Source organism: Thamnophis sirtalis, unplaced genomic scaffold (genome assembly GCF_051295495.1).
Source record: "Thamnophis sirtalis isolate CommonGarterSnake01/CBP01778 unplaced genomic scaffold, rThaSir2_p1.2 scaffold_6, whole genome shotgun sequence".
NCBI lineage: Eukaryota > Metazoa > Chordata > Lepidosauria > Squamata > Natricidae > Thamnophis > Thamnophis sirtalis.
Genome location: NW_028261386.1, coordinates 30,755,534 through 30,768,860, shown reverse-complemented (window position 1 = coordinate 30,768,860; position 13,327 = coordinate 30,755,534). Strand labels below are relative to the sequence as shown.

At 43.1% G+C, this 13,327-nt stretch overlaps 1 protein-coding gene across 3 annotated transcripts in view; it reads left to right on the top strand.

The window, feature by feature from the left end:
* Positions 1 to 13,327, top strand: part of VRK2 (VRK serine/threonine kinase 2) — a 57,590-nt gene that overhangs the window by 17,307 nt on the left and 26,956 nt on the right. For all 3 annotated transcript variants that reach the window (XM_087717500.1, XM_087717499.1, XM_087717501.1), the window contains exon 8: positions 8,403 to 8,535. In XM_087717500.1, coding sequence (XP_087573626.1) covers positions 8,403 to 8,535 — 133 coding nt within the window. The remainder of the gene's footprint in view (positions 1 to 8,402; positions 8,536 to 13,327) is intronic.

Here is a 13,327-nt window from a genome sequence, read left to right as displayed (position 1 = left end):
CCCAGAAGTTGCATCTAATTGTTACTTTTACTATGACAGAAATATAAAATTATCAAATACAAGAATATATTTAACAAGACATACCTACATAGACATCATGTTCTTTTTGAGGCAAGTAGAGTTATACAGTAGCATGGAAAAACTGCAAAAATAGTAAACAGAACAAATCAAAAGCAAGAGATAAGAAAGAAAAGAAAATCTTAATAAGGTTCATATTGACACCATTCAGTATATCCCTTATACCTTGCAGCTAAACATACATCAATTACTGAACACTTTTTTTCTTATCTTTCTTTTTTGAGGATCTCAACACTATTCAACCCTGAATTTATTTATACTTTTCAGCATACTTTTTCATGCTTGGTAACTAACTTTGGTGTTCAATTTTTTTTACTACTACTACTACTACTACTACTACTACTACTACTACTACTACAACAACAACAACAACAACAACAACAACAACAACAACAACAACAACAACAACAACATATCTCTTAGGTGACATGTTCATACCGGTATGCTTTTCTAAACATACTCAACTCTTTTTGAGTGTGTCTGTACATTGTATGCATCTGCTAATTGATGGGCTGCAGGCAATAGTGGACTGTCGTCGTTATTGTTTTGATGCTTTTGGGTCAGCATTGACAAGTCCTGTAGTTTTCTTGGCAAGATTTCAGAAGTGGTTTGCTTTGCCTCCTTCCTAGGGCTGGCCCAAGATCATTTAGCTGACTACAAGCCTAAGGCAGGAATAGAATTCAATTTCTTGAGTTTTAATCATATGCCTTACTCCTTATCTACTGTACCAAAGTCCTCTCAGTGCATTGGTTTGCAAGGTATTATTTAGAGATCCTTGCTTGTATGAAAGAGTGTCAACTCTGGGCTTTGGTTGCACATGCAACAGGCAGCCCAAGTTTTGTCATAACTGATCATACTGTCTATATCAGTCACAAGAAATGATGTATGCTGTGCAGGCAGCTATGACTAAGTTAATCTAATGTACTTTTCTCTTAATTGCTTATATTGTCTTGTATTAATTTAATGTTGAATGAAAGGAAATTAAATTACATTTTTATCCTGGTTCTTCATCTTTGCACTGTTATTTGAAGAATAACCTTTAAAACACCATTATAGCTTAGCCTGGTTAGAGATGCACGTCTGTGATTTAAAGGAGCATACATTTTATTTACGTATTTATGTATGTATTTATTTATTAGTTTGTGAAACATGTACAAAATAGCAGGTATAAGTATGAATATGGACATGGACAAAGGAAATGAATACAAGTAAATGGGGACAGTAGGACACGGATGGTAGCCATGCTGGTGCGCTTATGCATGCCCCCTTTACGGACCTCTTAGAAATGGGGGTGAGGTCCATGGTAGACACTTTAAGGTTGAAGCTGTGGGAGTTTGAGGATGTAACAATGGAGTCAGGTAGAGTATTCTAGGCATTTACCACTCTGTTCCTGAAGTCGTATTTTCTGCAATCGAGTTTGGAGCGGTTTACCTTGAGTTTGTATCACTTGTTTACCCGTTATTATTGTAGTTGAAACTGAAATAGTCATTGACAGGTAGGCTGTTGTAGCAGACAATTGTGTGCACTATGCTTAAGTCGGACCGCAGGCGGCTGTGAAGTTCCCAGAAGATGACCCAATTAATTTACGAGCCTCGAGACAAAGTTCAAAAGAAATCCATTCATTTATTAGGATCAACATTCTGGTGTGTACTCCTGCAGAGCCAAAACTGGCTGCCGCTTAATTGCATTTGAACTTTACCCTTCTATCTCCTTTCTGTCATGCTTCATAGATCATATTCACAAACTAGGTTGTAGAAATATGAGATCCAACTCTGGCCGAAGGTATGCATGGAGTCCTCCCTCAAATACCAACCTGATAATAGTCCTAGCAATGCTTTACAAGTTGACATCTGGCTTCCCTCACTTCCCGAAAGCGACCTGTGTGACACAAAGACAATTTGAGTACAGTATATAATTTAGGGATGTGTTCCTCCCCCAGGCTTGCCTGAATTTTCTGCATGGAATTTTGCTATAAGGCAATCAGCCTGGATATTCCTACTTTTTACCCAAGATAACTCTGATAAGGGGTAGCTCTTCCACTTGATTAAGTATTGGAGTTGTCTCCTGTGCCACCTCAAATCAAGGACTCATTGAACTTTATAATGGGTTTGGCCCCCTATGATCACAGGGCCTGGGGGCTCCCAGGCTAGTGGTCTCAGAGTGGATCCGATCATGGGTTTTAAGAGGCTACTATGAAATGCCGGGTGTACCTTCCCCAGCAATTGAAGCATTTTCAATTGTACTGTGACTGGGTTGATGATCTTTACTATGGGGAATGGTCCCATAAACGTTGGCTCCAGTTTCTTGCTAGGCAGTTTTAATCTCAGATATTTTGTGGAGAGGTAAACCGTCTCTCCCACCCGGAATGGCCATTGCGGAGCCCGGTGTTTATCTGCCTTTTTTATAGGTTTTATAGGTTTGTGCTGCTTTAGCCAGCACCTTTTTGACATTTTCCCAGGTTGGTTTCAGCATCGACATCCAATCAGTCAAGCTGACTGAGGAGGGGGGGTCCCTTAGATACTCGGGCATTGGGACGAAGTCCATGCTGCTCACTACTTTGAATGGTGTGAGTCCTGTGCTACTGTGAACAGCATTATTGTACGCAACCTCAGCAAACGATAAAAGGTCAGCCCAATTGGACTGCTGATAGTTCACCTAGCACCTCAGATACTGTTCTACCTTGCTGTTCAGTCTCTCTGCTACCCCATTGGTGCTCGGATGAAAAGCTGAACTAAGACCCTGCGATGATCCAATGGATTGCAGGAACTCCCTCCAGAACTTAGCCATGAACTCTGTCTGAAATAATTCTTTGAGGTACTCCATGCAGTCGGTAGATATGCTTCACGAACAGTTTAGCCAGCTTATGAGCCGAGGGTAGTCCGCTACAGAGTATGAAGTGTGCCTGTTTGGAGAACAGGTCTATTACAGTCCAAATTACCATGTTTCCCCCACTTTTTGGCAACTCTACTATAAATCCACTGAGATCTCCTCCCACGACCTCATTGGCTCTGCTACTGTTTTCAGCAATCCGGGAGGGTTTCCCGGCCGTCTCTTCATTGTGGCACATGATGCAACTTTTCATGTAACTATCCACATCTTTCTTTATGCCAGGCCACCAGAATTGTCTCCGGGCTAAGTGTAAAGTCTTTAGGAATCCAAAGTGGCCTGCCGGTTTGGTGTCATGGCTCCTCTGGAGAATTAGGATGCATAGACGTAGAGTTTCATCCCCTTCCATGCAAGGTCATCTCTTTTCATCAAGATGTGTTGGTTGTTTTGGAACCAGGGGTCTGTTAGTTCGGTTTTTAGCCTCATGGTTAGGTAGCTTGCAGGTTGGTTTTTCTGGTCATGGCGTTGCCGCCTGGTGGTCACTTGAGCACCAGTTTGAGTAGAGGGAATGATGGCATTCACTATGTGCTCCCGTTCGCATTTGTACTGGGGCATGTGGGATAGGGCATCAGCTAGAAAGTTCCTCCCCCCCTGGAATGTGCTTTAAAACAAAATCAAAACGGTTGAAGTATTGAGCCCATCTGACTTGTTTGGGTGATAGTTTCCATAGGGTCCTAAATGCCTCCAGATTTTTGTGGTCAGTTCAGACTTTGAACAGTTTCCGGCCCCCTTCCAACAGATGTCTCCGGTTAGCAGTGCCCCTCTCACTGCGAAAGCCTCCTTTTTCCACATGGCCTGTCATCTCTCTGTGTCTGTGAGCTTGCAGGAGGTGTAGGCAAAGTTTCCTTGGTTGTTTCTTTGGCGTAGCATCACTCCCACTGCCATGATGTTGGCGTTTGCCTGGATCATGAACGGTTGCTCGGGGTCAGGATGCTTCAGCACTGGCCCCTTTGCAAACATTTCTTTTAGTGTTTCGAACACCTCTTGGGAGGTTAGGTCCCCACTTGTCTAGCCAGGAAAGTCACAGTATGGCTGTGTCTGTCACTTTGGGGGCCATTATGAATCAAATTACTTTCCAGTGATCCGCTAGCTCTAGCCTTACTGGTTCAGTCAGGTGGGTAGCATAGGCTCCCCCCATTAGGGACCTGTTGACCTGCTAGAACCAAATTGGGTGGGCCAGTCCTTTTGCTCTGATCCCCAGTTTCAGGACTGTGGTTACGTTGACCAAGCACCTCGTGCAGCCTGAGTCTATTAGGTCTTGAAAATCCCCCTGGTTTCCTGTTTTTGGGGCTGTGAGGCATATTGGAAAAAGGAAAGGTGAATTGGTTCACTTACCGTTGGGTCATTTTCTCCCTCATCCTTGCTGTCATATGATTCGGGTGACTGGTTGTCATTGCCTGGGGTTCTACCACTTTCACCTGAGGGGGAAGGGGCCTCTACAGCCTGGAGGGCTTTACCGGACATGTTGATGGTCTGTTTGGGGCCTCGTTCTGGTCCTGCCCTGGGCGGTGGGTCTGACCTTGGTTTTGGGGCTGAGGTTGGACATGCAGCTGCCATGTGGCTCATCTGCCCGCATATGTAGCATTTCAGCAAACTTCAGCAAAGTTCTTGGCAGCCTGCCTGCTGCGTGGGAGAGGCACTGATTGCCATTTTGGGCTTCTTCTCCTTCTATCGGGTGGGGGAGGGGGCTGCGCTCCAGTCTTCATCTTCTCCCTTCAACAGGATCAGGTGTCCCTCCCCTCTCTTTTGGGTGACATGATGGCCCCTCATGAAGGGTGGCCCGGTCAAAATCCTCCCTCAGTTGCTCTATTGCACTCCCCAGGGATTCCATCTGGCTTGTTTCCAGTCCCACCTCCCGTCCACCCTTGCCAGCTTGCTTGATGTTAGGAATGTAACCTAACGGTTGGGTTGGCAATATATAAATCATGTAACAATGCTGTACCTGTTTCTTTAAATCATGCTGTAAATGTGATTGGTTGCTGTTTCCTCAATCGGCCATAAGATGGAGCCAGAATTACTGTTAGATGTTGATCTGATCTGAGTGTTTGGAAGGTGAAAAGTTAAACTAATTAAGAAAGAAAATTCCCCCGGCATCTCGGTACCATCCGAGATGCCGGGGAAAGGTCTTGATCGGATTTTGTGGAGTGAGTTTCAACTTGTCCCTCCTGAGGAAGTGGACAAGGCCATGGGAGCGATGAGTGCCTCCAGTTGTTTACTGGACCCGTGTCCCTCCTGGCTGGTCTCGACCAGCAGGGAGGTGACACGTGGCTGGCTCCAGAGGGTTGTTAACACCTCTCTTCGGGAGGGATCCTTCCCACACCCTCTAAAGGATGCGGTGGTGAGACCCCTCCTTAAGAAACCTTCCCTGGATCCAGCCATCTTAAACAGCTATCGCCCAGTCTCCAACCTCCCGTTCGTAGGGAAGGTTGTTGAGAAGGTGGTGGCCTTTCAACTCCGACGGACCTTGGATAAAGCAGATTATCTGGAACCCTTTCAGTCGGGTTTCAGGCCTGGTTACGACACTGAATCTGCTTCGGTTGCGCTGATCGATGATCTCTGGCGTGCCAGGGATAGAGGATATTCCTCTATCATAGTGCTTCTTGACCTCTCAGCGGCCTTCGATACCATCGACCATGGTATCCTTCTGCGACGGTTACGGGAGGTGGGCGTGGGAGGCACCATCTTAAGGTGGCTCTCCTCCTACCTCTCGGACAGGTCGCAGTCAGTGTTGGTTGGGGGACAGAGAACGACCCCTAGGCCCCTCAAATATTGGGTGCCGCAGGGTTTGGTCTTGTCCCCCCTCCTATTTAATATCTACATGAAGCTGCTGGGTGAGATCATACGCTGGCATGGGATTAAATATCATCAATATGTGGATGATACTCAATTGTATCTGTCCGCCCCATGCCAACTCAGCGAAGCGGTGGAAGTGATGTGCCAGTGCCTGGATGGGAGCGAACAAGCTTGCACTCAACCCAGACAAGACCGAGTGGCTATTGATGCTGCCTCCCAAGGATAGTCCAGACACTCCACCTCTCAGCCTGGGGGGTGAAATTATACACCCCTCAGAGTGGGCCCGCAATTTGGGTGTCCTCCTGGACACGCAGCTGACGTTAGAACACCACCTGTCAGCTGTGACCAGGGGGCCCTTTGCCCAGATTCACCTGGTGCACCAGTTGCAGCCCTACCTGGATCGGGAGGCACTTCGAATGGTCACTCATGCCCTCGTCACCTCAAGACTGGATTACTGTAACATGCTCTACATGGGGCTGCCCCTGAAGAGTGTTAAAAGACTACAGTTGGTGCAGAATGCAGCCGCGTGAGCGATATTGGGTGTACCTAGATACACCCATGTTACACCCATCCTCCGCGAGCTGCAGTGGCTCCCCATTGGTCTCCGGATGCGCTTCAAGGTGCTAGTCGTTACTTTTAAAGCCCTACATGGTTTAGGACCTGGCTACCTGAGAGACCGCCTCCTGCCACTTACCTCCCAACGACCAACTAGATCTCACAGGTTGGACCTCCTCCAGGTGCCGTCGACTGGACAATGCCGGCTGGCGGCTCCCCGGGGGAGGGCTTTCTCTGTAACCGCGCCGGCCCTGTGGAACGATCTACCTGTAGAGATCCGGACCCTTACCACTCTCCCGGCCTTCCGTAAAGCCACCAAGACCTGGCTGTTCCGGCAGGCCTGGGGCTGTTGATCAATATCCAGCTCCACTTAGACAGAATGGATGATGTGTAATTTTAATAATTGTATCTTTTACCTTAAATTTTAAATGTTTTTTTTATCTTGCCTGTAAGCCGCCCAGAGTCCCAAGGGAGTGGGTGGCATACAAATTTTATTAAATTGAAATTGAAATTGAAATTGAAAATCCTATCATAAATGTATGAAGTTGATTTTTCTCATTGTATGTAAGTGGCATAAGATACAAATAAGATATTAAGAGGTCAGTTTGTATAGCTTAGGTTTTTGTCCTTGGACTACTGTTTTGCTGTAATTTTGCTTCTTACCCCCCCCCCCCTCCATTTAATTATGTCCAGTAGTTGGAGATTTACCTGGACAAGTTCCTGTGGTTTTCTTGGCAAGGTTTTTCAGAAGTGGCTTGCATTGCCTTCTTCCTGGGGCTGAGAGAAAGTGACTTGGCCAAGGTCACCTAGTTGGCTTTGTGCCCAAGGCAGGACTAGAACTCACTTTGTCCTGATTTCTAATGTTGGAAGTTAAAACCCTAGAGAACCCTTGATTTCTCCTAGAGAAATGAAATATTTTGTGAAATATTAAAAAGGCAGAATATATCCCCTAAAAAGAGAAGTAGAAACTCAAGAGAGGCAGAAACTCAACTGCTCCTATCTTTGTGAATGAGCCATTAAGGCCTGAGTCAGTCTATTCTACATAACAAAGATCTACCACCTTCAGCTCCAGAGTGATGGGATTAAGGCATGGGCCTCAGAACATGATAGTATTAGCCATTTACCCATCTCACCACAAGCCTGAGAGACAGCTGACAAAGTTGCCCCTGCACCTCCCCCTGGGAATCTGACCACCAATCAGAATGCATTTCTTTCACAGAAACAGGAAGCTCTGGGGTAGGGCCCAGAGATGGCATAAAACCAGGGACTTTCAGCATCTCTTCCATTTTCTGCTCAGGATCTCAAGCCATGTGATCCTGTCCACCATTAAACCATCTTTCCAAACAACCTCCATGTTTCCAGTGTCTTTTTCCCCACTTGGAACTGAACCCAGATGGACATTTCTTCCAACACTATCCTGATGCCAAACTGGCACTCTGTTTTGTTAATCTCTGCCAAACTTAGGTATTGCAGAATCCATCTTTTCTGGAATGATACTGTTCACTTTATGATGATAAGTGTTCACTTAGGGGGATGGTAGTGCCTTAGAAAAGTTCTGAAAAATCAGCTGTTCAATTGTAAAGAGATGCATTCCTTTAGAATGCTTTCTGGGGAGGAAATTGGTATGTTAACGCAATGGGTATTTATGAAACTTTTCCTTGTGTTCTTGCCTGTAACGGAACCTATTTTGAACTTGTTGCAGGGCTGGTTGTTGAAAGGTGGGATCTGTATGTGAGTGTGTTTTGTGAGAAGGAAGGCTGCCATAAGCAGCATGAAGAAAGATAAAAGTCATATTGCATTTTATGATGTCTGGATGCCCACCTGGAGAGAAGGGAGCCTAAGAACAAAATGTGATTTTATTCTGTATTGCTTGGAAATAAGGCAGCGCGTAGAAGGCACACAACTTAGAAGGGGAAAGTAGCTGTTAATAGCCCCCAGATGTACATATTTTATCCTGAGGTGCAATTTGGCTTAATAAAATGCAGATCTAACAGTGTCCTTAAGCCACCATTTTCTTCTGGCTTAATTAGAAAGGTTATACTTTTTCAGAGGACAAAAGCATCATTCATGTCTCTGCTCATGTCTTCCAGGTTTATCTTGCTGATTATGGACTCGCCTACAGATATTGTCCCAGTGGGAACCACAAAGAATATCAGGAAAATCCTAAAAGGACCCATAATGGTACAATGGAATTTACCAGCATAGATGCACACAAGGGAGTAGGTTAGTGTCTTTCATCTCTTTTCCTCCACTCCCCCTTCCTCCTCCCCACTTTCAAACACTTCAGAAATTACTCACTGAATTTGTGAAACGTGGGAGCAATGGTGACCAAAACTAAAGTGGCTTTTGTATGTGATAACTTTCTGTCCTATTAAGATGAATGTAACTATTTGTGGTATTGTGAAAAGTGAACTTTTTTTTTTTGCAAGCATAGGTCCTGAGAATATTTCTGGAACCTTTCACTATGGAGTTTGTACTATATGCTTCTTAGGCTAGAAGCCAGGTCCATGCTTCGCCTGGGCTGCTGATTTGTAAAAAGAACAATTAGTGAGAAGTACTGAACCATACAACTACACGTAGTCCTTGACTTACGACCACGATTGAGCCTAGAATTTATGTTGCTAAATGAGAAATTTCTTAAAGGAGATTTGCCCCATTTTATGACTTTTTTTTGCCACATTTATTAAGTGAATCACTGCAATTGTTAAATTAGTAACATGGTTGTTAAGTGAATCTGGCTTCCTCATTGAATTTGCTTGTCAGAAGGTCGCAAAAGGAGATCACTTGACTCCAGGACATTGCAACTGTGATAAATATGAACCGGTTGTCAAGTATCCAAATCATATGACCATGGGGATGTGCAAAGCTCATAAGTGTGAAAAGTGGTCATAGGTCACTTTTTTCAGTGGCATTGTAACTTTGAATGGTCACTAAATGAATTGTTGTAAGTCAAGGGCTGCTTGTAGAAGTCTCTAATATTCTTTTTTTATTCAATATATTTGCCTCCCATTTTTTCTCCAGAAGCTCAAGGCAGTAGTAAATACTCTCTCCAATCTTTATCCCATAGCTACATCCCCTAGATTAGTCTGAGAGAGAGTGATTTGCTGTCAGGTGTTAATAACTATACCCAGATATATAGAGATCAAACTAGCTACTTTTTTGTGCTATGCCTATTTCACAGGAATCTGCCCAAACTAGCAGTTTCTGCCTGGGAAGCCTACCTAAGACTCAAAGGTATTGATCTCTTTATGTTTATGTAATGAGTCCAGAATAATTCCCCACTTGAATCCTCATCCCAATTCAGGTGGTTTCTTTCCAACATTGGCCTGAAGTTCTCTGATATCTTCAACTTGGGTCTTCCCACTTCAGCAAAAGAGATTTTATGTGGTGCCAATTATTGTGGCCATGCTGATTGGGGACTGTGAGATTTTAGTCAACTACAATTGACCCTTACATACATGAAAGCCCAGATTAAGTTGATCCTTAGGTCTCCTGTCTCTTCTTTTTCAAGTACTCAGTGACTAAATTCCTATCTTTCTGAAATCTCTTGGTACAGTAAGTCTCATGCCTAGCTATGAGAAGAAAGAAGAAATATGTTTCTTACATATTTAAAACAAATTAATTAAAAATTGGAAACTGACGTGTTGAAAAGCAATACTCTCTCATATCATTTTTTCACACTTAGAGGACTGCTAAACTTCCTTAGAAAACCAAATGGGCTGTATAAAGATTACTAGAACATATAAATAAGGATGGCTGCATCCTACTGATTTATTGGTTATTTATTTACAGGACTTATATGCCACTTATCTCATACAGTGACTTTAATCAGCTCGCAACAATCCCCAAAAATATGTTTAAAAACAAAAGTACTCTTTTCTGCCAGATCAAACATCCTTGTAGCTCAACCCCCATCCTATCCCAATGATTAGGGGAAGAGCCAACTCTTTAAAGCCCCCCCCCCTTCTCAAGGGCTAATTAAGGGTAAGGATCCCTCTGATCTCTGGTGGGAGGCTGTTCCAATGAGCTGGGGCTGTGATGTAGCAGGCATGCCTCTGAGATTGCATCTGCTGGGAACATTTAGGGGAGAGGACCTGGAGTTGAAAATCCACCCATTTACCCTGGAAAACAAAAATATATAAGGAAGGGGTAGGAAGGAATGCTAGACAGAAGTGTCTGATAGCATGCTGTACTTACTCATGGCAACCTCTTTTGAATGAATAATCTCTCCTCCCCCAGAGCCATTTTGTGCAAGAATCCGCAATATGCTTTCAAAATTTTAAAAGTATTTTATGAGATCAAAAATGTGGGGGATTCCAAGGATGGTTTGATTGATTGCATTTGTTTCAATTCACATAATATACTACATTGTTGTTCATTCAATGAACTCTTGTCAAGTACATAATGGATAGATATTATCTGTGAATCTAGACATTGTCTCATCAGCAGTTGTGGAGGAGGACTGGTTTCCTGATATCCATACTGTTTCGGTTGCTCTTGTCAATGGATTTGAATTCTAAGGCAACCAACAATATAATAAATTTAAAACTTTAAATACAGTTCAGCCTCATTTAACGATGGTATTTGCAAACAGAATTTCTGTTGGTGAGTAAAGCAATCGTAAAATATAATATCACATGACTGTGTCATTTAGCAATGGAAGTTGCAGCATTTCCAGTTGCTGTCATTAAGCGAATCTTGCAATGTTATTAAATGTGATGTCACTACTTGTGACCGCCTACTGGCTTCCCCACTGACTTTGCTTGTAGGAAGTTGGCAAACAAAGTCACCAATGGGACCAGGTGACCTTGCAATGTCATGATTATGCATTGTTCACCAAACACCCAGATTGTGACCACCTGGTTGTGGGTTGTGGGATGCATTTTAAGTATGAGGAGCAGTTGTAGTTGCCACTTGTTTAGCATCATCTTAAGTTCAAATGTTCACTGAGTGAACAGTCATTAAGCAAAGACTATCTGTATATGTGGACTAGCTGAAAATGCACAATATCACTTCTGAAATATATGTTAAAAGACCACAAACCTTCCAGAAAGTTAGAATTTAGTCATGCTTCAAGAGAAACAGACTGGAGAAATAAGCTTCCCTACTGGAGATTATTTGGATACTTAGAGCCTAAAAATAAGGCTGTTCCCAAACCAAAGTTAACTGGTTTGATATAAAGCTTCTCAGTGTGTCCAGTAAGCACAGGTTCGTGATAGCGAATCTATGACACGCATGCGAGAGGTGACACACAGAGCCCTCTCTGTGGGCACATGGGCCGTTGCCAGCTGCTTTTCTGGTTCCCATCGCGCACATGAGCCTTGGAGTAGCTGCTCTTTGTGGGCACCAGAGAGCCAGAAAACAGCCAAAAAACAAACCATTTTTGGGCCAAACATGGCCTGAAACAGCCCGAAAAGCACCTCCCCTAAGGGCATATTTCAGGCTTTTTTCAGGCTGTTTATCAGCCACTTTTGGTCTGAAAAACAGCCTGAAAATGTTCCGAAACCGGTCCAGAAAATGGTCCAAAAACAGCCTGAAAATGGTCCAAAAATGGCCTGAAAAATGGCCAAAAACAGGCATGCATGCCCTGGCCAGCTGGTCTTTGGGTTTCTGTCGCTCCGGCAAGTGCACATGCACACACGTTCCAGTTTGGGCACATGGTGCTGAAAAGGTTCGCCATCACTGCAATAGAAGAATGCATTACTTTCAGATGCTCTCTCTTCCCTGACTAGTTTACTACCTCCTCATACCAAACATTCAACCACAAAGCTTCCTAATCTTGCAGTCCATCATTTTGCTGTTATTAGACTTAGTGATTGTTTCATTTACTTCTCTTGAACTGAGTCTGTGGGCAAGATTGGTCTTCTTTCATATTAAACTAGTTCTATTACTCTCATTGTTCTATAAGCTATGTGAAGTGTTAACTTTAAAAAAAACTTTTTTTCTGGTAGACTTTCATATATCTTACTTATTTAAACTCACTTTGATGATATTGGAAACACATTTGCAGGTAAATTACATACATAGTCCTTTTATTGGGTATTGATTGTACTGCCTTGCATTCCAAGGCAGACTTAATTCAACAATTCCCTAATTAGTTAAAGTCATAACCTGTGTCTTGTATTCATTTACCATTAATTAAACCTCAGCTGTTTATTACACTGCAGTCCAAATTCAATAGCCAGCCCAAAGAGCCATACAAAAGGAATGGAAGGTCAATATTGAAAATATATGGTATGGCGTAGGTGTCTCCCTCCCCCCCAGCTTGCATTGCTTGCAATCAATAATGGTCAATGCAACACGACTTTCTTAGTTGCTATGTCAGCAAGACACAAAGTCAATTCTCATGTTATGCTAGTATGAAAAAATAAAAGTGATTATTGGCAAAGTTTGACTTTTGTTTGAGATTCTTGGTCTCTTTCAATTCTACCTAGAAATACTTCCTGCTGTGCCTATATGACATTATCTGTTTCTTTCTTCATTGTCAACCTCTGTATGATTTCCTTTAACCTTCTTATAGTCCATATTTCAGCTTACGACAGCGTAACTCAGTCTTCTTCAAATTTATTGAACTTTAACAACACATTTCCAGCTAACAAGTCACTTACGGTATAAAATGCAGCCTTTTTTTAATTTCATCTCCCTCATCTTCAGCAGCTCATTTGAAGGGAGGAGGGAGGGGAGTGGTTTCTGCAAACATTTGTAGCTGTTAATAGCTCCTGAACTGTTATCTTAAACTAATACTTTCTAAAGAGTTTTGCTTGGTGCAAACAACTATATATTATTGCTTTTTCTATTAAAAGGACCATTGACCATGTAATGTAGAAGGCCTTGATAATTTGCCAGCACTGTTAAGACCTGTAGTCATTTAAGGCTGGTCATTAGGAAAAATGAAATGGGACTCTTGTGCCTCCCTGATGCTGAAACAATTGTACTGTTTGACCTACCAAAAGCATTTTGGACTAAAGAAGCTATAATGGCTAAGCAGTTCCTGACCCGGACAATGGGGATAAGG